Source organism: Scyliorhinus torazame, chromosome 26, assembly GCF_047496885.1.
Source record: "Scyliorhinus torazame isolate Kashiwa2021f chromosome 26, sScyTor2.1, whole genome shotgun sequence".
NCBI classification, from domain to species: Eukaryota; Metazoa; Chordata; class Chondrichthyes; order Carcharhiniformes; family Scyliorhinidae; genus Scyliorhinus; species Scyliorhinus torazame.
Genome location: NC_092732.1, coordinates 36,438,913 through 36,461,412, shown reverse-complemented (window position 1 = coordinate 36,461,412; position 22,500 = coordinate 36,438,913). Strand labels below are relative to the sequence as shown.

General features: G+C 55.2%; 1 protein-coding gene across 1 annotated transcript in view; it reads right to left on the bottom strand.

The window, feature by feature from the left end:
* The window catches only part of LOC140402972 (GON-4-like protein), a 126,616-nt gene extending 107,316 nt beyond the window's left edge, over nucleotides 1–19,300 (bottom strand). The window contains exons 1-4 of the mRNA XM_072490623.1: nucleotides 19,149–19,300; nucleotides 15,853–15,969; nucleotides 1,717–3,294; nucleotides 855–1,095 (exon numbers count right to left, since the gene is read on the bottom strand). Coding sequence (XP_072346724.1) covers nucleotides 855–1,095; nucleotides 1,717–3,294; nucleotides 15,853–15,969; nucleotides 19,149–19,229 — 2,017 coding nt within the window. The 5' untranslated portion in view covers nucleotides 19,230–19,300. The remainder of the gene's footprint in view (nucleotides 1–854; nucleotides 1,096–1,716; nucleotides 3,295–15,852; nucleotides 15,970–19,148) is intronic.
* Between the last annotated feature and the right edge of the window lie 3,200 nt (nucleotides 19,301–22,500).

The window sequence follows — 22,500 nt, the reverse complement described above, 5'->3', positions numbered from 1 at the left end:
GAGAGAGACAGAGAGCGGGAGAGAGACAGAGAGCGGGAGAGAGACAGAGAGCGGGAGAGAGACAGAGAGCGGGAGAGAGACAGAGAGCGGGAGAGAGACAGAGAGCGGGAGAGAGACAGAGAGCGGGAGAGAGACAGAGAGCGGGAGAGAGACAGAGAGCGGGAGAGAGACAGAGAGTGGGAGAGAGACAGAGAGCGGGAGAGAGACAGACAGCGGGAGAGACAGACGGGGAGAGAGAGCAAACGATAGAGAGGGAGAGAGATCGACCTTCGGGCAAATGGCAGAGGGGGATGGGACGCGCACACCAGGGGACAGAGAAGGAGAGAAAAAGAGAGGGAGAGAAAAAAAAGAGGGGCAAAAACCATCGGACAAAAGGTGGGGGGGGGGGGGAGAGAAGAGAGGGACAGAGAGAGGAAAAAATAGAGCATGAGAAAGCAAGAGAGGAAAGAGAGGGCGGGAAATAAGAAAGTGAGGGACACCATAGGATGGAGAAAGAGAGAGAGACTGAGATCGTGGGACAGAGAGGGGGAGTGAGGGTGAGGAAGGTGGCAGAGAAGAGCGGACAAAGAGATAAACTTGACAGACGAGGCGAGAGATAAAACGAAAGGCCACGGTCAACAAGTGGAGAGAACCCGTTTAACTGTCCGTCTGTACGGTGGGGCTGGGAAGGGGTGAGAGGGTCAGGATTTCCTTTCACTGGGACAGGTCGAACAGGCGTTATCCACATCCCAGTCCCTTATCTACTTGCCAATCCTGTGTGGGGCCCCCCCTCCCCCTACCCCCCTCCCCCTACCCCCCCCCCCCCACTACCCCCCCCCCCCCCCCCCCCCCCACGTGAGTGGTGGCAAACCTACCTCGTAAGCAGCTACTGGCGTTGCTCTGCCTGCGGGATGTGGGAAACCGCGCGTCCTGCATCTCCTTCTCCGCCGCCTCCCGTGGCCCCCCGGCCGCCTCCTTCTGCCGCGGGTCCAGCCCCTCGGACTCCTCCTCCTCCTCGGGTTCCGAGTTCTCCTCCTGCGAGTTCTCCTCCTCCGAGTCGCCCTCCTGGCTGAGCCTGCGCTCGGACGCCAGCCACGTCAGCTTCTCCATGGTCTCCTGGGCGACAGAGTGGGGGGGGGTAAGAGACCTCAACGACCAAAGCCCCTTGTTACTCTCCCCAACCCCCCCCCGTGCGCATTACCCCATCACTCTCAACAGCAACCCCCTAACCCCCCCCCCCCTCCGTGAGCATTACCCCATCACTCTCAACAGCAACCCCCTAACCCCCCCCCCCGTGCGCATTACCCCATCACTCTCAACAGCAACCCCCTAACCCCCCCCATCCGTGAGCATTACCCCATCATTCTCAACAGCAACCCCCCCACCCCTCCGTGAGCATTACCCCATCACTCTCCCCACCAACCCCCCTCCCTCCGTGAGCATTAACCCATCACTCTCAACAGAAACCCCCCCCCCAAATTCAAACACCTGCGAGGCTCGGGCATGCCAGCCAGATATTCGACTAAGAGAAGCATCACTGCCAAGCCTGACCCTGTCCTCACCAGACATCAGGACATACAAACGCTCCCTCTGCGGAAAGGGGTCTGACGAGGTTAGTTGTTACTTGGACCCCGGGGTAAACCCTCCTCCCTGTCCGCTATCCACCCGGGCGAGACTCCCAGCTCTGGTAGATCCCAGCCCCGCCTCCCACAGCAGCCTCCCGTTCGGCCCGCTCACCTGCAGCTCCGGGACGGAGAGGGCAGACTCCTCCGAGGCAGACGATAAAACCTCTTCGTCCTCCTCGTCCTGCGTGAGGTCATCAAAATCCTCGTCCTCCTCCTCCTCATCCTGCCCATCTTTATCCGCTTTGTCCAGCTGGGCCCGCACATCCTCGGGACTGGTCGCCGGCTCCTCAGCGATGGGGGCCCGGTCGCAATTCTCCGCAGGCTGCCCGTCGCCCACCTTTGCCAGCCCGGGGGAGCTGGGCGAATCCTCCTCGCCCCCCTCGGCTGCGGCTGCCCATGCCGCCGGTGAAGGGTTTTCCGCGGCAGCCCCGGGGCCGGGTGGCTGCTGCTGGGCGTGGGGCGGGTTTCCCTGAAGGGCGTCGACGTCCAGCTCCTGGCCAAGGCCCAGAATGAGCTGCTGCTTCCCCGCGGTGCTCTGCGGCGCGGGGCGAGGGGATCCCGACGGGCTGTCCGGTCCGAGGGCGCCTTTCCCCGCCTCGCCTGCGGGCGGCGGCCGTCCCGGTTCCTCGGGGGGCTCCCTCTCCCCAGCGGAGGGGGTCTCAGGTAAACCTTCAGCTGGCCCTGCCTCCGTGTCTTCGGGCGGCTCGGTCTTCACCGCCCGCCCCTCGGCGGGCGGGCTGCAGGTTTTGCCCACGGTATCGGGCGCCGGACTGGTCGACTCCTTCACCGCTTCCCTGACGCGGTCTGCTGCCTCCCTGGAAGACCCCCCGCCGCCGTGGCGGGGGGCCGCCACCCCGCTCTTCGAGTCGCGCTGATCGGGGGCGCCTCCGCGGGGAAGCGGGGTGTCACCGGGGGCTGCGGGTCTCTCGGCCGGTGTCTGGGCCGCGTCGCGCCCGGCGATGTTGGCGGGGCAGCCGGCGGGCGGCTGGCTCAGGGGGCAAGCGAAGGTTGCGGGGCTCACCACCATGGTTGCCATGCGGAGGGTCTGCCCGGCCGGCACATCGATCACGTTGCAGCCGCTGGTCAGGCTGACCAGCTTCACGCCGGCGGGCACAGTCAGGATGACCGGGGCTGTCTGCAGGCGCACGGGGACCAGGGCGGGACGGGGGCGCCTGCCCTTGGGTTCGCTTCTCCCTGGCCACCTGGTTCGGGGTTTCCTGCCGAAAGGGATAGCATTCATCCAGGCCGGGGGCTTGTGTATAATGAGCGAGGCCAGCCCCGGAGCCTGAGCGATGGGGATGAAGGGCACTGAGGGGGCGGGTTGGATCAGTCGAGGAGGGGGTCGGGCATTGTGCTTGGGGTCCAGCAGCGACCCCAGCTGCTTGGCAGACACTTTCTTGACCGCTGGGTGGATCAGGACGGGCTTGCCCCCCGAGGGCCTGCGCTTCCTCCACCGTATCTCCTTCTTGGCCAGGTGGCCGACCTTGGGTTTGAGGAGCAGCGTCAGGCCCTCGGGAATCAGCAGGGGAGCGGACGCTGGCTCCCCACTGCCCTCCGGCCCCCGGCCCTCAGGGAGTTCACAGTTCGCGGAGGTGGGGTCAGCTCCGGCCCTGCTCGCAGACCCCTTGGCGTCACATCGGGCCTGGCCTTCACTCTGCTCAAACCACTGGCGGATCGACGGCAAACTCCTCTGCAACGAGAGAAGATGAGGACAGAGGCAGCATGTTTTAATACTTCATTGTTTAAATAATAATCCCTTTTGCTGTTATTCCGACCAAAATGGATAACCTCACATTTGTCAACATTGCATTCCATCTGCCAGACCCTAGCCCATTCACTTAGCCTGTCCAAATCCCTCTGCAGACTTCCAGTCTCCTCTGCACTTTTTGCTTTACCACTTATCTTAGTGTCGTCTGCAAACTTGGACACATTGCCCTTGGTCCCCAACTCCAAATCATCTATGTAAATTGTGAACAGTTGTGGGCCCAACACTGATCCCTGAGGGACACCACTAGCTGCTGATTGCCAACCAGAGAAACACCCATTAATCCCCACTCTTTGCTTTCTATTAATCAATTACTTCCCACCTCCCGTTCAGGCACAGCACATTCCAGCAGGTACAGTGTGGAGAGAGCTTTACCCCGAGCTGCACCTGTCCTGGGAGTGTTTGATGGGTACAGTGTAGAGGGAGCTTTACTCTGTATCTAACTCCGTGCTGTACCTGTCCTGGGAGTGTTTGATGGGGGACAGTATAGAGGGAGCTTTACTCTGTATCTAACCCCGTGCTGTACCTGTCCTGGGAGTGTTTGATGGGGACAGTGTAGAGGGAGCTTTACTCTGTATCTAACCCCGTGCTGTACCTGTCCGGGGAATGTTTGATGGGGACAGAGTAGAGGGAGCTTTACTCTGTATCGAACCCCGTGCTGTACCTGTCCTGGGAGTGTTTGATGGGGACAGTGTAGAGGGAGCTTTACTCTGTATCTAACCCCGTGCTGTACCTGTCCTGGGAGTGTTTGATGGGGACAGTGTGGAGGGAGCTTTACTCTGTATCTAACCCCGTGCTGTACCTGTCCTGGGAGTGTTTGATGGGGACAGTGTGGAGGGAGCTTTACTCTGTATCTAACCCCGTGCTGTACCTGTCCTGGGAGTGTTTGATGTGGACAGTGTAGAGGGAGCTTTACTCTGTATCTAACCCTGTGCTGTATCTGTTCTGGGAGTGTTTGATGGGGACAGTGTAGAGGGAGCTTTACTCTGTATCTAACCCCGTGCTGTACCTGTCCTGGGAGTGTTTGATGGGGACAGTGTAGAGGGAGCTTTATTCTGTATCTAACCCTGTGCTGTACCTGTCCCGGGAGTGTTTGATGGGGACAGTGTAGAGGGAGCTTTACTCTGTATCTAACCCCGTGCTGTACCTGTCCTGGGAGTGTTTGATGGGGACAATGTAGAGGGAGCTTTACTCTGTATCGAACCCTGTGCTGTACCTGTCCCGGGAGTGTTTGATGGGGACAGTGTAGAGGGAGCTTTACTCTGTATCTAACCCCGTGCTGTACCTGTCCTGTGAGTGTTTGATGGGGACAGTGCAGAGGGAGCTTTACTCTGTATCTAACCCCGTGCTGTACCTGTCCTGGGAGTGTTTGATGGGGACAGTGTAAAGGGAGCTTTACTCTGTATCTAACCCCGTGCTGTACCTGTCCTGGGAGTGTTTGATGGGGACAATGTAGAGGGAGCTTTACTCTGTATCGAACCCTGTGCTGTACCTGTCCCGGGAGTGTTTGATGGGGACAGTGTAGAGGGAGCTTTACTCTGTATCTAACCCCGTGCTGTACCTGTCCTGTGAGTGTTTGATGGGGACAGTGCAGAGGGAGCTTTACTCTGTATCTAACCCCGTGCTGTAACTGTCCTGGGAGTGTTTGATGGGGACAGTGTAAAGGGAGCTTTACTCTGTATCTATCCCCGTGCTGTACCTGTCCTGGGAGTGTTTGATGGGGACAGTGTAGAGGGAGCTTTACTCTGTATCTAACCCCGTGCTGTACCTGTCCTGGGAGTGTTTGATGGGGACAGTGTAGAGGGAGCTTTACTCTGTATCTAACCCCGTGCTGTACCTGTCCTGGGAGTGTTTGATGGGGACAGTGTAGAGGGAGCTTTACTCTGTATCTAACCCCGTGCTGTACCTGTCCTGGGAGTGTTTGATGGGGACAGTGTAGAGGGAGCTTTACTCTGTGTCTAACCCCGTGCTGTACCTGTCCTGGGAGTGTTTGATGGGGACAGTGTCGAGGGAGGTTTACTCTGTATCTAACCCCGTGCTGTACCTGTCCTGGGAGTGTTTGATGGGGACAGTGTAGAGGGAGCTTTACTTTGTATCTAACCCCGTGCTGTACCTGTCCTGGGAGTGTTTGATGGGGACAGTGTAGAGGGAGCTTTACTCTGTATCTAACCCCGTGCTGTACCTGTCCTGGGAGTGTTTGATGGGGACAGTGTAGAGGGAGCTTTACTCTGTATCTAACCCCGTGCTGTCCCTGTCCTGGGAGTGTTTGATGGAGACAGTGTAGAGGAAGCTTTACTCGGTATCTAACCCCGTGCTGTACCTGTCCTGGGAGTGTTTGATGGGGACAGTGTAGAGGGAGCTTTACTCTGTATCTAACCCCGTGCTGTACCTGTCCTGGGAGTGTTTGCTGGGGGACAGTATAGAGGGGGCTTTACTCTGTATCTAACCCCGTGTTGTACCTGTCCTGGGAGTGTTTGATGGGGACAGTGTAGAGGGAGCTTTACTCTGTATCTCACCCCGTGCTGTACCTGTCCTGGGAGTGTTTGATGGGGACAGTGGAGAGGGAGCTTTACTCTGTATCTAACCACGTGCTGTACCTGTCCTGGGAGTGTTTGATGGGAACAGTGTAGAGGGAGCTTTACTCTATCTAACCCTGTGCTGTACCTGTCCTGGGAGTGTTTGATGGGGACAGTGTAGAGGGAGCTTTACTCTGTATCTAACCCCATGCTGTACCTGTCCTGTGAGTGTTTGATGGGGACAGTGTGGAGGGAGCTTTACTCTGTATCTAACCCCGTGCTGTACCTGTCCTGGGAGTGTTTGATGGGGACAGTGTAGAGGGAGCTTTACTCTGTATCTAACCCCGTGCTGTACCTGTCCTGGGAGTGTTTGATGGGGACAGTGTAGAGGGAGCTTTACTCTGTATCTAACCCTGTGCTGTACCTGTCCCGGGAGTGTTTGATGGGGACAGTGTAGAGGGAGCTTTACTCTGTATCTAACCCCGTGCTGTACCTGTCCTGGGAGTGTTTGATGGGGACAGTGTAGAGGGAGCTTTACTCTGTATCTAACCCTGTGCTGTACCTGTCCCGGGAGTGTTTGAAGGGGACAGTGAAGAGGGAGCTTTACTCCGTGTCTAACCCCGTGCTGTACCTGTCCTGTGATTGTTTGATGGGGACAGTGCAGAGGTAGCTTTACTCTGTATCTAACCCCGTGCTGTACCTGTCCTGGGAGTGTTTGATGGGGACAGTGTAGAGGGAGCTTTACTCTGTATCTATCCCCGTGCTGTACCTGTCCTGGGAGTGTTTGATGGGGACAGTGTAGAGGGAGCTTTACTCTGTATCTAACCCCGTGCTGTACCTGTCCTGGGAGTGTTTGATGGGGACAGTGTAGAGGGAGCTTTACTCTGTATCTAACCCCGTGCTGTACCTGTCCTGGGAGTGTTTGATGGGGACAGTGTAGAGGGAGCTTTACTCTGTATCTAACCCCGTGCTGTACCTGTCCTGGGAGTGTTTGATGGGGACAGCGTAGAGGGAGCTTTACTCTGTGTCTAACCCCGTGCTGTACCTGTCCTGGGAGTGTTTGATGGGGACAGTGTCGAGGGAGGTTTACTCTGTATCTAACCCCGTGCTGTACCTGTCCTGGGAGTGTTTGATGGGATCAGTGTAGAGGGAGCTTTACTTTGTATCTAACCCCGTGCTGTACCTGTCCTGGGAGTGTTTGATGGGGACAGTGTAGAGGGAGCTTTACTCTGTATCTAACCCCGTGCTGTACCTGTCCTGGGAGTGTTTGATGGGGACAGTGTAGAGGGAGCTTTACTCTGTATCTAACCCCGTGCTGTACCTGTCCTGGGAGTGTGTGATGGGGACAGTGTAGAGGGAGCTTTACTCTGTATCTAACCTCGTGCTGTACCTGCCCTGGGAGTGTTTGATGGGGACAGTGTAGAGGGAACTTTACTCTGTTTCTAACCCCGTGCTGTACCTGTCCTGGGAGTGTTTGATGGGTACAGTGTAGAGGGAGCTTTACTCTGTATCTAACTCCGTGCTGTACCTGTCCTGGGAGTGTTTGATGGGGGACAGTATAGAGGGAGCTTTACTCTGTATCTAACCCCGTGCTGTACCTGTCCTGGGAGTGTTTGATGGGGACAGTGTAGAGGGAGCTTTACTCTGTATCTAACCCCGTGCTGTACCTGTCCGGGGAATGTTTGATGGGGACAGAGTAGAGGGAGCTTTACTCTGTATCGAACCCCGTGCTGTACCTGTCCTGGGAGTGTTTGATGGGGACAGTGTAGAGGGAGCTTTACTCTGTATCTAACCCCGTGCTGTACCTGTCCTGGGAGTGTTTGATGGGGACAGTGTGGAGGGAGCTTTACTCTGTATCTAACCCCGTGCTGTACCTGTCCTGGGAGTGTTTGATGGGGACAGTGTGGAGGGAGCTTTACTCTGTATCTAACCCCGTGCTGTACCTGTCCTGGGAGTGTTTGATGTGGACAGTGTAGAGGGAGCTTTACTCTGTATCTAACCCTGTGCTGTATCTGTTCTGGGAGTGTTTGATGGGGACAGTGTAGAGGGAGCTTTACTCTGTATCTAACCCCGTGCTGTACCTGTCCTGGGAGTGTTTGATGGGGACAGTGTAGAGGGAGCTTTATTCTGTATCTAACCCTGTGCTGTACCTGTCCCGGGAGTGTTTGATGGGGACAGTGTAGAGGGAGCTTTACTCTGTATCTAACCCCGTGCTGTACCTGTCCTGGGAGTGTTTGATGGGGACAATGTAGAGGGAGCTTTACTCTGTATCGAACCCTGTGCTGTACCTGTCCCGGGAGTGTTTGATGGGGACAGTGTAGAGGGAGCTTTACTCTGTATCTAACCCCGTGCTGTACCTGTCCTGTGAGTGTTTGATGGGGACAGTGCAGAGGGAGCTTTACTCTGTATCTAACCCCGTGCTGTACCTGTCCTGGGAGTGTTTGATGGGGACAGTGTAAAGGGAGCTTTACTCTGTATCTAACCCCGTGCTGTACCTGTCCTGGGAGTGTTTGATGGGGACAATGTAGAGGGAGCTTTACTCTGTATCGAACCCTGTGCTGTACCTGTCCCGGGAGTGTTTGATGGGGACAGTGTAGAGGGAGCTTTACTCTGTATCTAACCCCGTGCTGTACCTGTCCTGTGAGTGTTTGATGGGGACAGTGCAGAGGGAGCTTTACTCTGTATCTAACCCCGTGCTGTAACTGTCCTGGGAGTGTTTGATGGGGACAGTGTAAAGGGAGCTTTACTCTGTATCTATCCCCGTGCTGTACCTGTCCTGGGAGTGTTTGATGGGGACAGTGTAGAGGGAGCTTTACTCTGTATCTAACCCCGTGCTGTACCTGTCCTGGGAGTGTTTGATGGGGACAGTGTAGAGGGAGCTTTACTCTGTATCTAACCCCGTGCTGTACCTGTCCTGGGAGTGTTTGATGGGGACAGTGTAGAGGGAGCTTTACTCTGTATCTAACCCCGTGCTGTACCTGTCCTGGGAGTGTTTGATGGGGACAGTGTAGAGGGAGCTTTACTCTGTGTCTAACCCCGTGCTGTACCTGTCCTGGGAGTGTTTGATGGGGACAGTGTCGAGGGAGGTTTACTCTGTATCTAACCCCGTGCTGTACCTGTCCTGGGAGTGTTTGATGGGGACAGTGTAGAGGGAGCTTTACTTTGTATCTAACCCCGTGCTGTACCTGTCCTGGGAGTGTTTGATGGGGACAGTGTAGAGGGACCTTTACTCTGTATCTAACCCCGTGCTGTACCTGTCCTGGGAGTGTTTGATGGGGACAGTGTAGAGGGAGCTTTACTCTGTATCTAACCCCGTGCTGTCCCTGTCCTGGGAGTGTTTGATGGAGACAGTGTAGAGGAAGCTTTACTCGGTATCTAACCCCGTGCTGTACCTGTCCTGGGAGTGTTTGATGGGGACAGTGTAGAGGGAGCTTTACTCTGTATCTAACCCCGTGCTGTACCTGTCCTGGGAGTGTTTGCTGGGGGACAGTATAGAGGGGGCTTTACTCTGTATCTAACCCCGTGTTGTACCTGTCCTGGGAGTGTTTGATGGGGACAGTGTAGAGGGAGCTTTACTCTGTATCTCACCCCGTGCTGTACCTGTCCTGGGAGTGTTTGATGGGGACAGTGGAGAGGGAGCTTTACTCTGTATCTAACCACGTGCTGTACCTGTCCTGGGAGTGTTTGATGGGAACAGTGTAGAGGGAGCTTTACTCTATCTAACCCTGTGCTGTACCTGTCCTGGGAGTGTTTGATGGGGACAGTGTAGAGGGAGCTTTACTCTGTATCTAACCCCATGCTGTACCTGTCCTGTGAGTGTTTGATGGGGACAGTGTGGAGGGAGCTTTACTCTGTATCTAACCCCGTGCTGTACCTGTCCTGGGAGTGTTTGATGTGGACAGTGTAGAGGGAGCTTTACTCTGTATCTAACCCTGTGCTGTATCTGTTCTGGGAGTGTTTGATGGGGACAGTGTAGAGGGAGCTTTACTCTGTATCTAACCCCGTGCTGTACCTGTCCTGGGAGTGTTTGATGGGGACAGTGTAGAGGGAGCTTTACTCTGTATCTAACCCTGTGCTGTACCTGTCCCGGGAGTGTTTGATGGGGACAGTGTAGAGGGAGCTTTACTCTGTATCTAACCCCGTGCTGTACCTGTCCTGGGAGTGTTTGATGGGGACAGTGTAGAGGGAGCTTTACTCTGTATCTAACCCCGTGCTGTACCTGTCCTGGGAGTGTTTGATGGGGACAGTGTAGAGGGAGCTTTACTCTGTATCTAACCCTGTGCTGTACCTGTCCTGGGAGTGTTTGATGGGGACAGTGTAGAGGGAGCTTTACTCTGTATCTAACCCTGTGCTGTACCTGTCCTGGGAGTGTTTGATGGGGACAGTGTAGAGGGAGCTTTACTCTGTATCTAACCCTGTGCTGTACCTGTCCTGGGAGTGTTTGATGGGGACAGGGTAGAGGGAGCTTTACTCTGTATCTAACCCCGTGCTGTCCCTGTCCTGGGAGTGTTCGATGGGGACAGTGTAGAGGAAGCTTTACTCTGTATCTAACCCCGTGCTGTACCTGTCCTGGGAGTGTTTGACGGGGACAGTGTAGAGGGAGCTTTACTCTGTATCTAACCCCGTGCTGTACCTGTCCTGGGAGTGTTTGATGGGGACAGTGTAGAGGGAGCTTTACTCTGTATCTAACCCCGTGCTGTACCTGTCCTGGGAGTGTTTGATGGGAACAGTGTAGAGGGAGCTTTACTCTGTATCTAACCCCGTGCTGTACCTGTCCTGGGAGTGTTTGATGGGGACAGTGTAGAGGGAGCTTTACTCTGTATCTAACCCCATGCTGTACCTGTCCTGTGAGTGTTTGATGGGGACAGTGTGGAGGGAGCTTTACTCTGTATCTAACCCCGTGCTGTACCTGTCCTGGGAGTGTTTGATGTGGACAGTGTAGAGGGAGCTTTACTCTGTATCTAACCCTGTGCTGTATCTGTTCTGGGAGTGTTTGATGGGGACAGTGTAGAGGGAGCTTTACTCTGTATCTAACCCCGTGCTGTACCTGTCCTGGGAGTGTTTGATGGGGACAGTGTAGAGGGAGCTTTACTCTGTATCTAACCCCGTGCTGTACCTGTCCTGGGAGTGTTTGATGGGGACAGTGTAGAGGGAGCTTTACTCTGTATCTAACCCTGTGCTGTACCTGTCCTGGGAGTGTTTGATGGGGACAGTGTAGAGGGAGCTTTACTCTGTATCTAACCTCGTGCTGTACCTGCCCTGGGAGTGTTTGATGGGGACAGTGTAGAGGGAACTTTACTCTGTTTCTAACCCCGTGCTGTACCTGTCCTGGGAGTGTTTGATGGGTACAGTGTAGAGGGAGCTTTACTCTGTATCTAACTCCGTGCTGTACCTGTCCTGGGAGTGTTTGATGGGGGACAGTATAGAGGGAGCTTTACTCTGTATCTAACCCCGTGCTGTACCTGTCCTGGGAGTGTTTGATGGGGACAGTGTAGTGGGAGCTTTACTCTGTATCTAACCCCGTGCTGTACCTGTCCGGGGAATGTTTGATGGGGACAGAGTAGAGGGAGCTTTACTCTGTATCGAACCCCGTGCTGTACCTGTCCTGGGAGTGTTTGATGGGGACAGTGTAGAGGGAGCTTTACTCTGTATCTAACCCCGTGCTGTACCTGTCCTGGGAGTGTTTGATGGGGACAGTGTGGAGGGAGCTTTACTCTGTATCTAACCCCGTGCTGTACCTGTCCTGGGAGTGTTTGATGGGGACAGTGTGGAGGGAGCTTTACTCTGTATCTAACCCCGTGCTGTACCTGTCCTGGGAGTGTTTGATGTGGACAGTGTAGAGGGAGCTTTACTCTGTATCTAACCCTGTGCTGTATCTGTTCTGGGAGTGTTTGATGGGGACAGTGTAGAGGGAGCTTTACTCTGTATCTAACCCCGTGCTGTACCTGTCCTGGGAGTGTTTGATGGGGACAGTGTAGAGGGAGCTTTATTCTGTATCTAACCCTGTGCTGTACCTGTCCCGGGAGTGTTTGATGGGGACAGTGTAGAGGGAGCTTTACTCTGTATCTAACCCCGTGCTGTACCTGTCCTGGGAGTGTTTGATGGGGACAATGTAGAGGGAGCTTTACTCTGTATCGAACCCTGTGCTGTACCTGTCCCGGGAGTGTTTGATGGGGACAGTGTAGAGGGAGCTTTACTCTGTATCTAACCCCGTGCTGTACCTGTCCTGTGAGTGTTTGATGGGGACAGTGCAGAGGGAGCTTTACTCTGTATCTAACCCCGTGCTGTACCTGTCCTGGGAGTGTTTGATGGGGACAGTGTAAAGGGAGCTTTACTCTGTATCTAACCCCGTGCTGTACCTGTCCTGGGAGTGTTTGATGGGGACAATGTAGAGGGAGCTTTACTCTGTATCGAACCCTGTGCTGTACCTGTCCCGGGAGTGTTTGATGGGGACAGTGTAGAGGGAGCTTTACTCTGTATCTAACCCCGTGCTGTACCTGTCCTGTGAGTGTTTGATGGGGACAGTGCAGAGGGAGCTTTACTCTGTATCTAACCCCGTGCTGTAACTGTCCTGGGAGTGTTTGATGGGGACAGTGTAAAGGGAGCTTTACTCTGTATCTAACCCCGTGCTGTACCTGTCCTGGGAGTGTTTGATGGGGACAGTGTAGAGGGAGCTTTACTCTGTATCTAACCCCGTGCTGTACCTGTCCTGGGAGTGTTTGATGGGGACAGTGTAGAGGGAGCTTTACTCTGTATCTAACCCCGTGCTGTACCTGTCCTGGGAGTGTTTGATGGGGACAGTGTAGAGGGAGCTTTACTCTGTGTCTAACCCCGTGCTGTACCTGTCCTGGGAGTGTTTGATGGGGACAGTGTCGAGGGAGGTTTACTCTGTATCTAACCCCGTGCTGTACCTGTCCTGGGAGTGTTTGATGGGGACAGTGTAGAGGGAGCTTTACTTTGTATCTAACCCCGTGCTGTACCTGTCCTGGGAGTGTTTGATGGGGACAGTGTAGAGGGACCTTTACTCTGTATCTAACCCCGTGCTGTACCTGTCCTGGGAGTGTTTGATGGGGACAGTGTAGAGGGAGCTTTACTCTGTATCTAACCCCGTGCTGTCCCTGTCCTGGGAGTGTTTGATGGAGACAGTGTAGAGGAAGCTTTACTCGGTATCTAACCCCGTGCTGTACCTGTCCTGGGAGTGTTTGATGGGGACAGTGTAGAGGGAGCTTTACTCTGTATCTAACCCCGTGCTGTACCTGTCCTGGGAGTGTTTGCTGGGGGACAGTATAGAGGGGGCTTTACTCTGTATCTAACCCCGTGTTGTACCTGTCCTGGGAGTGTTTGATGGGGACAGTGTAGAGGGAGCTTTACTCTGTATCTCACCCCGTGCTGTACCTGTCCTGGGAGTGTTTGATGGGGACAGTGGAGAGGGAGCTTTACTCTGTATCTAACCACGTGCTGTACCTGTCCTGGGAGTGTTTGATGGGAACAGTGTAGAGGGAGCTTTACTCTATCTAACCCTGTGCTGTACCTGTCCTGGGAGTGTTTGATGGGGACAGTGTAGAGGGAGCTTTACTCTGTATCTAACCCCATGCTGTACCTGTCCTGTGAGTGTTTGATGGGGACAGTGTGGAGGGAGCTTTACTCTGTATCTAACCCCGTGCTGTACCTGTCCTGGGAGTGTTTGATGTGGACAGTGTAGAGGGAGCTTTACTCTGTATCTAACCCTGTGCTGTATCTGTTCTGGGAGTGTTTGATGGGGACAGTGTAGAGGGAGCTTTACTCTGTATCTAACCCCGTGCTGTACCTGTCCTGGGAGTGTTTGATGGGGACAGTGTAGAGGGAGCTTTACTCTGTATCTAACCCTGTGCTGTACCTGTCCCGGGAGTGTTTGATGGGGACAGTGTAGAGGGAGCTTTACTCTGTATCTAACCCCGTGCTGTACCTGTCCTGGGAGTGTTTGATGGGGACAGTGTAGAGGGAGCTTTACTCTGTATCTAACCCCGTGCTGTACCTGTCCTGGGAGTGTTTGATGGGGACAGTGTAGAGGGAGCTTTACTCTGTATCTAACCCTGTGCTGTACCTGTCCTGGGAGTGTTTGATGGGGACAGTGTAGAGGGAGCTTTACTCTGTATCTAACCCTGTGCTGTACCTGTCCTGGGAGTGTTTGATGGGGACAGTGTAGAGGGAGCTTTACTCTGTATCTAACCCTGTGCTGTACCTGTCCTGGGAGTGTTTGATGGGGACAGTGTAGAGGGAGCTTTACTCTGTATCTAACCCCGTGCTGTCCCTGTCCTGGGAGTGTTCGATGGGGACAGTGTAGAGGAAGCTTTACTCTGTATCTAACCCCGTGCTGTACCTGTCCTGGGAGTGTTTGACGGGGACAGTGTAGAGGGAGCTTTACTCTGTATCTAACCCCGTGCTGTACCTGTCCTGGGAGTGTTTGATGGGGACAGTGTAGAGGGAGCTTTACTCTGTATCTAACCCCGTGCTGTACCTGTCCTGGGAGTGTTTGATGGGGACAGTGTAGAGGGAGCTTTACTCTGTATCTAACCCCGTGCTGTACCTGTCCTGGGAGTGTTTGATGGGGACAGTGTAGAGGGAGCTTTACTCTGTATCTAACCCCGTGCTGTACCTGTCCTGGGAATGTTTGATGGGGACAGTGTAGAGGGAGCTTTACTCTGTATCTAACCCCGTGCTGTACCTGTCCTGGGAGTGTTTGATGGGGACAGTGTAGAGGAAGCTTTACTCTGTATCTAACCCCGTGCTGTACCTGTCCCGGGAGTGTTTGATGGGGACAGTGTAGAGGGAGCTTTACTCTGTATCTAACCCCGTGCTGCACCTGTTTGGGAGTGTTTGATGGGGACAGTGTAGAGGGAGCTTTACTCTGTATCTAACCCTGTGCTGTACCTGTCCTGGGAGTGTTTGATGGGGACAGTGTAGAGGGAGCTTTACTCTGTATCTAACCCTGTGCTGTACCTGTCCTGGGAGTGTTTGATGGGGACAGTGTAGAGGGAGCTTTACTCTGTATCTAACCCTGTGCTGTACCTGTCCTGGGAGTGTTTGATGGGGACAGTGTAGAGGGAGCTTTACTCGGTATCTAACCCCGTGCTGTCCCTGTCCTGGGAGTGTTTGATGGGGACAGTGTAGAGGAAGCTTTACTCTGTATCTAACCCCGTGCTGTACCTGTCCTGGGAGTGTTTGACGGGGACAGTGTAGAGGGAGCTTTACTCTGTATCTAACCCCGTGCTGTACCTGTCCTGGGAGTGTTTGATGGGGACAGTGTAGAGGGAGCTTTACTCTGTATCTAACCCCGTGCTGTACCTGTCCTGGGAGTGTTTGATGGGGACAGTGTAGAGGGAGCTTTACTCTGTATCTAACCCCGTGCTGTACCTGTCCTGGGAGTGTTTGATGGGGACAGTGTAGAGGGAGCTTTACTCTGTATCTAACCCCGGGCTGTACCTGTCCTGGGAATGTTTGATGGGGACAGTGTAGAGGGAGCTTTACTCTGTATCTAACCCCGTGCTGTACCTGTCCTGGGAGTGTTTGATGGGGACAGTGTAGAGGAAGCTTTACTCTGTATCTAACCCCGTGCTGTACCTGTCCCGGGAGTGTTTGATGGGGACAGTGTAGAGGGAGCTTTACTCTGTATCTAACCCCGTGCTGCACCTGTCCTGGGAGTGTTTGATGGGGACAGTGTAGAGGGAGCTTTACTCTGTATCTAACCCCATGCTGTACCTGTCCTGGGAGTGTTTGATGGGGACAGTGTAGAGGGAGCTTTACTCTGTATCTAACCCCGTGCTGTACCTGTCCTGGGAGTGTTTGATGGGGACAGTGTAGAGGGAGCTTTACTCTGTATCTAACCCCGTGCTGTACCTGTCCTGGGAGTGTTTGATGGGGACAGTGCTCTGAATTCTGCACCGTGGTGCTGACAGTGGGTAAAGTTCAGGATGATTTCAGCACACACCTGAAGCCAGTAGGGAAGCTTGTTCTCCTCTCTCTCGATGGCTGGGCGCCTGTGCTCGGGAAGCACGGCCGTGTACGGACTGGGCATTAGCTGCAGCATCTTCCGCTTCTTAAAAAGCTGTCAAAAGAGAAGTGACAGTGTGGGAGCCAAAGAACTCTGAAACGGACAGTGCGAAACACTACCCCCCGCTCACGCCAGCTCCGTGACTCAAACACCCCTCTCTCCACTGTCGGTCTGTGTGTCTCTCTCTCTCTCTGCCTGCCGCTCCAATTCTCCCACTGCATTTCTCTCTCTCGCTCCCTCCCTCGCTACCTCCCTCTCTCTCCGTCTCCCTCCCTCTCCGTCTCTCTCCGCCTCCCTCCCTCTCTCAGTCTCTCTCTCTCCCTCCGTCTCTCTCTCTCTCTCTCCCTCCTTCCCTCTCGCTCGCTCGCTCGCTCCCTCCCTCTGTCTGTCTCTCTCTCTCCCTCCCTCTGTCTCTCTGTCCCTCCCTCTGTCTCTCTCCCTCACTCCCTGTCTCGCTCCCTCACTCCCCGTTTCGGTCCCACTCCCTCACTCTACCTCCATCTCTGTCTCTCTCTCCCGCTCTCCCCCTCTCGGTCTCTCTCCCTGTCTCTCTCCCTGTCTCTCTCTCCGTCTCTCTCTCCGTCTCTCTCTCCGTCTCTCTCTCCGTCTCTCTCTCCGTCTCTCTCTCCGTCTCTCTCTCCGTCTCTCTCTCCGTCTCTCTCTCCGTCTCTCTCTCCGTCTCTCTCTCCGTCTCTCTCTCCGTCTCTCTCTCCGTCTCTCTCTCCGTCTCTCTCTCCGTCTCTCTCTCCGTCTCTCTCTCCGTCTCTCTCCCTCTGTCTCTCTCCCTCTGTCTCTCTCCCTCTGTCTCTCTCTCCGTCTCTCTCCCTCTGTCTCTCTCCCTCTGTCTCTCTCTCCGTCTCTCTCTCTGTCTCTCCCTCCGTCTCTCTCTCCCTCCGTCTCTCTCTCCCTCCGTCTCTCTCTCCCTCCGTCTCTCTCTCCCTCCGTCTCTCTCTCCCTCCGTCTCTCTCTCCCTCCGTCTCTCTCTCCCTCCGTCTCTCTCTCCCTCCGTCTCTCTCTCCCTCCGTCTCTCTCTCCCTCCGTCTCTCTCTCCCTCCGTCTCTCTCTCCCTCCGTCTCTCTCTCCCTCCGTCTCTCTCTCCCTCCGTCTCTCTCTCCCTCCGTCTCTCTCTCCCTCCGTCTCTCTCTCCCTCCGTCTCTCTCTCCCTCCGTCTCTCTCTCCCTCCGTCTCTCTCTCCCTCCGTCTCTCTCTCCCTCCGTCTCTCTCTCCCTCCGTCTCTCTCTCCCTCCGTCTCTCTCCCTCCGTCTCTCTCTCCCTCCGTCTCTCTCTCCCTCCGTCTCTCTCTCCCTCCGTCTCTCTCTCCCTCCGTCTCTCTCTCCCTCCGTCGCTCTCTCCCTCCGTCGCTCTCTCCCTCCGTCGCTCTCTCCCTCCGTCGCTCTCTCCCTCCGTCGCTCTCTCCCTCCGTCGCTCTCTCCCTCCGTCGCTCTCTCCCTCTGTCTCTCTCTCCCTCCGTCTCTCTCTCCCTCCGTCTCTCTCTCCCTCTGTCTCTCTCTCCCTCTGTCTCTCTCTCCCTCCCTCTGTGTCTCTCTCTCCCTCCCTCTGTGTCTCTCTCTCCCTCCCTCTGTGTCTCTCTCTCCCTCCCTCTGTCTCTCTCTCTCCCTCCCTCTGTCTCTCTCTCTCTCTCCCTCTGTCTCTCTCTCCCTCTGTCTCTCTCTCCCTCCCTCGGTGTCTCTCTCTCCCTCCCTCGGTGTCTCTCTCTCCCTCCCTCTGTGTCTCTCTCTCCCTCCCTCTGTGTCTCTCTCTCCCTCCCTCTGTCTCTCTCTCTCCCTCCCTCTGTCTCTCTCTCTCCCTCCCTCTGTCTCTCTCTCCCTCCCTCTGTCTCTCTCTCCCTCCCTCTGTCTCTCTCTCTCCCTCCCTCTGTCTCTCTCTCTCTCTCCCTCTGTCTCTCTCTCCCTCTGTCTCTCTCTCCCTCCCTCGGTGTCTCTCTCTCCCTCCCTCTGTGTCTCTCTCTCCCTCCCTCTGTGTCTCTCTCTCCCTCCCTCTGTCTCTCTCTCTCCCTCCCTCTGTCTCTCTCTCCCTCCCTCTGTCTCTCTCTCCCTCCCTCTGTCTCTCTCTCTCCCTCCCTCTGTCTCTGTCTCCCTCCCTCTGTCTCTGTCTCCCTCCCTCTGTCTCTGTCTCCCTCTCTGTCTCTCTCTCCCTCCCTCTGTCTCTCTCCCTCCCTCTGTCTCCCTCTCCCTCCCTCTGTGTCTCTCTCTCCCTCCCTCTGTCTCTCTCTCTCCCTCCCTCTGTCTCTCTCTCTCCCTCCCTCTGTCTCTCTCTCTCCCTCCCTCTGTCTCTCTCTCCCTCCGTCTCTCTCTCCCTCCCTCTGTCTCTCTCTCCCTCCCTCTGTCTCTCTCTCTCCCTCTGTCTCTCTCTCCCTCCCTCTGTCTCTCTCTCCCTCCCTCTGTCTCTCTCTCCCTCCCTCACCTTGGTCATGTTATCCGGAGCCCCACCCCCCGCCTCTACGCCCTCTCCCCTCACTCACCTTGGTCACGTTATCCGGAGCCCCACCCCCCCTCTACGTTATCCGGAGCCCCACCCCCCCTCTGCCCCCTCCCCCTCTCTCACCTTGATGACGTTATCCGGAGCCCCACCCCCCCTCTACCCCCTCCCCCTCCCTCACCTTGATGACGTTGTCCGGAGCCCCAACCCCCCTCTACCCCCTCCCCCTCCCTCACCTTGGTCACGTTATCCGGAGCCCCACCCCCCCTCTGCCCCCTCCCCCTCTCTCACCTTGATGACGTTATCCGGAGCCCCACCCCCCCTCTACCCCCTCCCCCTCCCTCACCTTGATGACGTTGTCCGGAGCCCCACCCCCCCTCTACCCCCTCCCCCTCACTCACCTTGATGACGTTATCCGGAGCCCCACCCCCCCCTCTACCCCCTCCCCCTCTCTCACCTTGATGACGTTATCCGGAGCCCCACCCCCCCTCTACCCCCTCCCCCTCCCTCACCTTGGTCACGTTATCCGGAGCCCCACCCCCCCCCTCTACCCCCTCCCCCTCTCTCACCTTGGTCACGTTATCCGGAGCCCCACCCCCCCCCCCCTCTACCCCCTCCCCCTCTCTCACCTTGATGACGTTGTCCGGAGCCCCACCCCCCCTCTACCCCCTCCCCCTCTCTCACCTTGATGACGTTATCCGGAGCCCCACCCCCCCTCTACCCCCTCCCCCTCTCTCACCTTGATGACGTTGTCCGGAGCCCCACCCCCCCTCTACCCCCTCCCCCTCCCTCACCTTGATGACGTTGTCCGGAGCCCGGCTCACGCTCAGGTTCTTGATGCGGACGGACAGCTGATGGTAGGTCTTCGAAGGCATGAGGTACTGGCTGATCAGGGGCTTGGGGAAGTCCGTGTCCTCAAAGTGCTTCAGACCCAGGGCCAGCAAACTGCAGCGTCCGAGGAACCAGGGCAAAGAGAGAGAGGAAAACAAAACGGAGCTGGTCACAGGGCCACGGATGAATTCAGCCGAGACTGCCACGGAACGGGGCCTGCCTGGCCCTCAACGGGGGACAGGCAGCGACTAGTTAGCATCGCAACGGGAGCAGGTCATTCCCTTCTTACGGAGTCTGCTCCCTCACAGAGGTCTACAGCACAGGAAAGGCTCTTCGGCCCACCGTGTCTGTGCCAGTCAAAAACAACCTCACTATTCTAATCCCAGCACTCAGCCCCTGCCGTGCCTGCCCTGGCATCTCCAGCGCACTCAATACTTCTTCAATGTTCTGAGGGTCTCTGCCTCCACCCCCCTTTCAGGCAGCGAGTCCCAGACTCCCAGCACCCTACGTAAGGTTTTCCCTCACATCCCCTCCTGCCCCTCGCCTTAAATCTCTGCCCCCTGGTCACGGACCCCTCCTCCAAGGGGAAACGTTTCTTCCCGTCTACTCTATCTGTGCCCCTCATAATTTTATACATCTCAACCCCGTCCCCCCTCAGTCTCCTCTGCTCCAAGGAAAACAACCCCAGTCTATCCAATCTCTCTTCATTTTTTTTTTTTTTATAAATGTTTTATTGAAAATTTTTTCCCAAACAACAATTTTTCCCCTCTTACAAAGCAAACGCAACAATAACAATACAGAAATTTTAAACAATACACAAGTAACAAAACCCCTTTATCTTTGACCTAAACTAAACCCCCCCCCCTCCCCCCCCCCCCCCCCCCCTCCCCCTGGGTTGCTGCTGCTGGTCATCTGTCTTCCCTCTAACGTTCCCCTAGGTAGTCGAGAAATGGCTGCCACCGCCTGGTGAACCCTTGAGCCGATCCTCTCAGGGCAAACTTTATCTGCTCCAGTTTAATGAACCCCGCCATATCATTTACCCAGGCCTCCAGTCCGGGGGGTTTCGCCTCCTTCCACATGAGTAGGATCCTGCGCCGGGCTACTAGGGACGCAAAGGCCACAACGTCGGCCTCTTTCGCCTCCTGCACTCCCGGCTCTTCCGCAACTCCAAATAGAGCTAACCCCCAGCCTGGTTTGACCCGGGCCTTCACCACCCGCGAAATCACTCCCGTCACTCCCTTCCAATACCCTTCCAGTGCCGGGCATGCCCAAAACATATGTGCGTGGTTTGCCGGGCTCCCGCCACACCTCCCACATTTGTCCTCCACTCCAAAGAACCTGCTCAATCTTGCTCCCGTTATGTGTGCTCTATGTAGCACCTTAAATTGAATCAGGCTAAGCCTGGCGCATGAGGAAGAGGAATTTACCCTGCTTAGGGCATCAGCCCACATACCCTCCTCTATCTCCTCCCCTAGTTCTTCTTCCCACTTTCCTTTTAGTTCGCCCACCGACTCCTCCCCCTCTTCCCTCATCTCTCGGTAAATCTCTGACACCTTGCCCTCTCCGACCCACACCCCTGAAAGCACCCTGTCCTGTATCCCCTGTGTCGGGAGCAATGGAAATTCCCTCACCTGTTGTCTAGTAAATGCCCTCACCTGCATATATCTCAAGAAATTTCCCCGGGGCAACTTATACTTTTCCTCCAATGCTCCCAAGCTCGCAAAAGTCCCATCTATAAATAAATCTCCCACCCTCCTAATTCCCAACTGGAACCAGCTCTGAAATCCTCCATCCATTCTTCCTGGGGCGAACCTATGGTTGTTCCTGATTGGGGACCCCACCAGGGCTCCCCGCACCCCTCTCTGTCGCCTCCACTGTCCCCAGATATTTAATGTTGCCGCCACCACCGGGTTCGTGGTAAACTTTTTAGGTGAGATCGGTAGCGGCGCCGTCACCAGCGCCTCTAAACTCGTCCCTTTACAGGACTTTCTCTCCAGTCTTTCCCACGCCGCTCCCTCACCCTCCATCATCCATTTACGTATCATTGCCACATTGGCGGCCCAATAGTAATCGCCCAAGTTCGGTAGTGCCAATCCTCCTCTGTCCCTACTACGCTGAAGGAACCCCCTCCTTACTCTCGGAACTTTCCCTGCCCACACGAAGCTCGTGATGCTCCTGTCTATTTTATTAAAAAAGGTCTTAGTGATTAGGATAGGGAGACATTGAAATACAAATAAGAACCTCGGGAGGACCATCATCTTAATTGCTTGCACCCTGCCCGCCAGCGATAGAGGCTGCATGTCCCACCTCTTGAAGTCCTCCTCCATTTGTTCTACCAACCGTGTCAGATTAAGTCTGTGCAAGGTTCCCCAGCTCCTAGCGATCTGAATCCCCAGGTATCGGAAGTTTCTTTCCACTTTATCACATCCCTCCTGTAGTGTGGATTCCGGAACTGCACACAGTACTCTAGCTGTGGTCTAACTAACGCTTTATGCAGTTCCAGCATCACCTCCCTGCTCTTAAACTCTATGCCTGGGCTAATAAAGGTAAGTATACCATAGGCCTTCTTAACCACTGTATCCAGCTGCTGTGCTACCTGAAGGGACGGGTGTACGTGCTCACCGAGGTCCCTCTGATCCTTCCAGGGTCCTGCCGTTTATCCTGTATTCCCCTTGCCTTGTTTGTCCTGCCCAAGTGCATCACTTCACACTTATCCCCATTGAACTGCATTTGCCACTGATCAGCCCGTCTATCCTCCTGTAATTGAAGGCTATTCTCACTATTTACCACCCCGCCAATCTTCATATCATCCGGGAACTTACTGATCCACCCTCCGACATTCATATCCAAATCATTTATATCAACCACAGACAGCAAGGGCCCCAACACTGATCCCTGCGGGACCCCACTGGACGCAGGCTTCCAGTCAGAAAAACACCCCTCGCCCATCACCCTCTGCTTCCTGCCGCTCAGCCAATTCCAGATCCAATTTGCCAAATTTCCTTTGCTCCCTTACCTTCGCCCTCAGCCTCCCGTGTGGCACCTTATCAAAAGCCTTGCTGAAGTCCAAGTAGATGACGTCAAATTTGTTCAACTCATCTACAAACCTGGACACCTCTTCGAAAAATTCAATCAAGTTGGTCAGACGTGACCTCCCCTTAACAAACCCATGCCGACTGTTGCTGATTAACCCCTGCCTCTCCAGACGCAGATTAATTCTGTCTCTCAGAATTGCGTCCAATAGTTTCCCCACCACGGAGGGTAGACTGTAGATTCCTTGTTCATCCCTTCTGTTATGGGCCAGGGTTTAGAGAA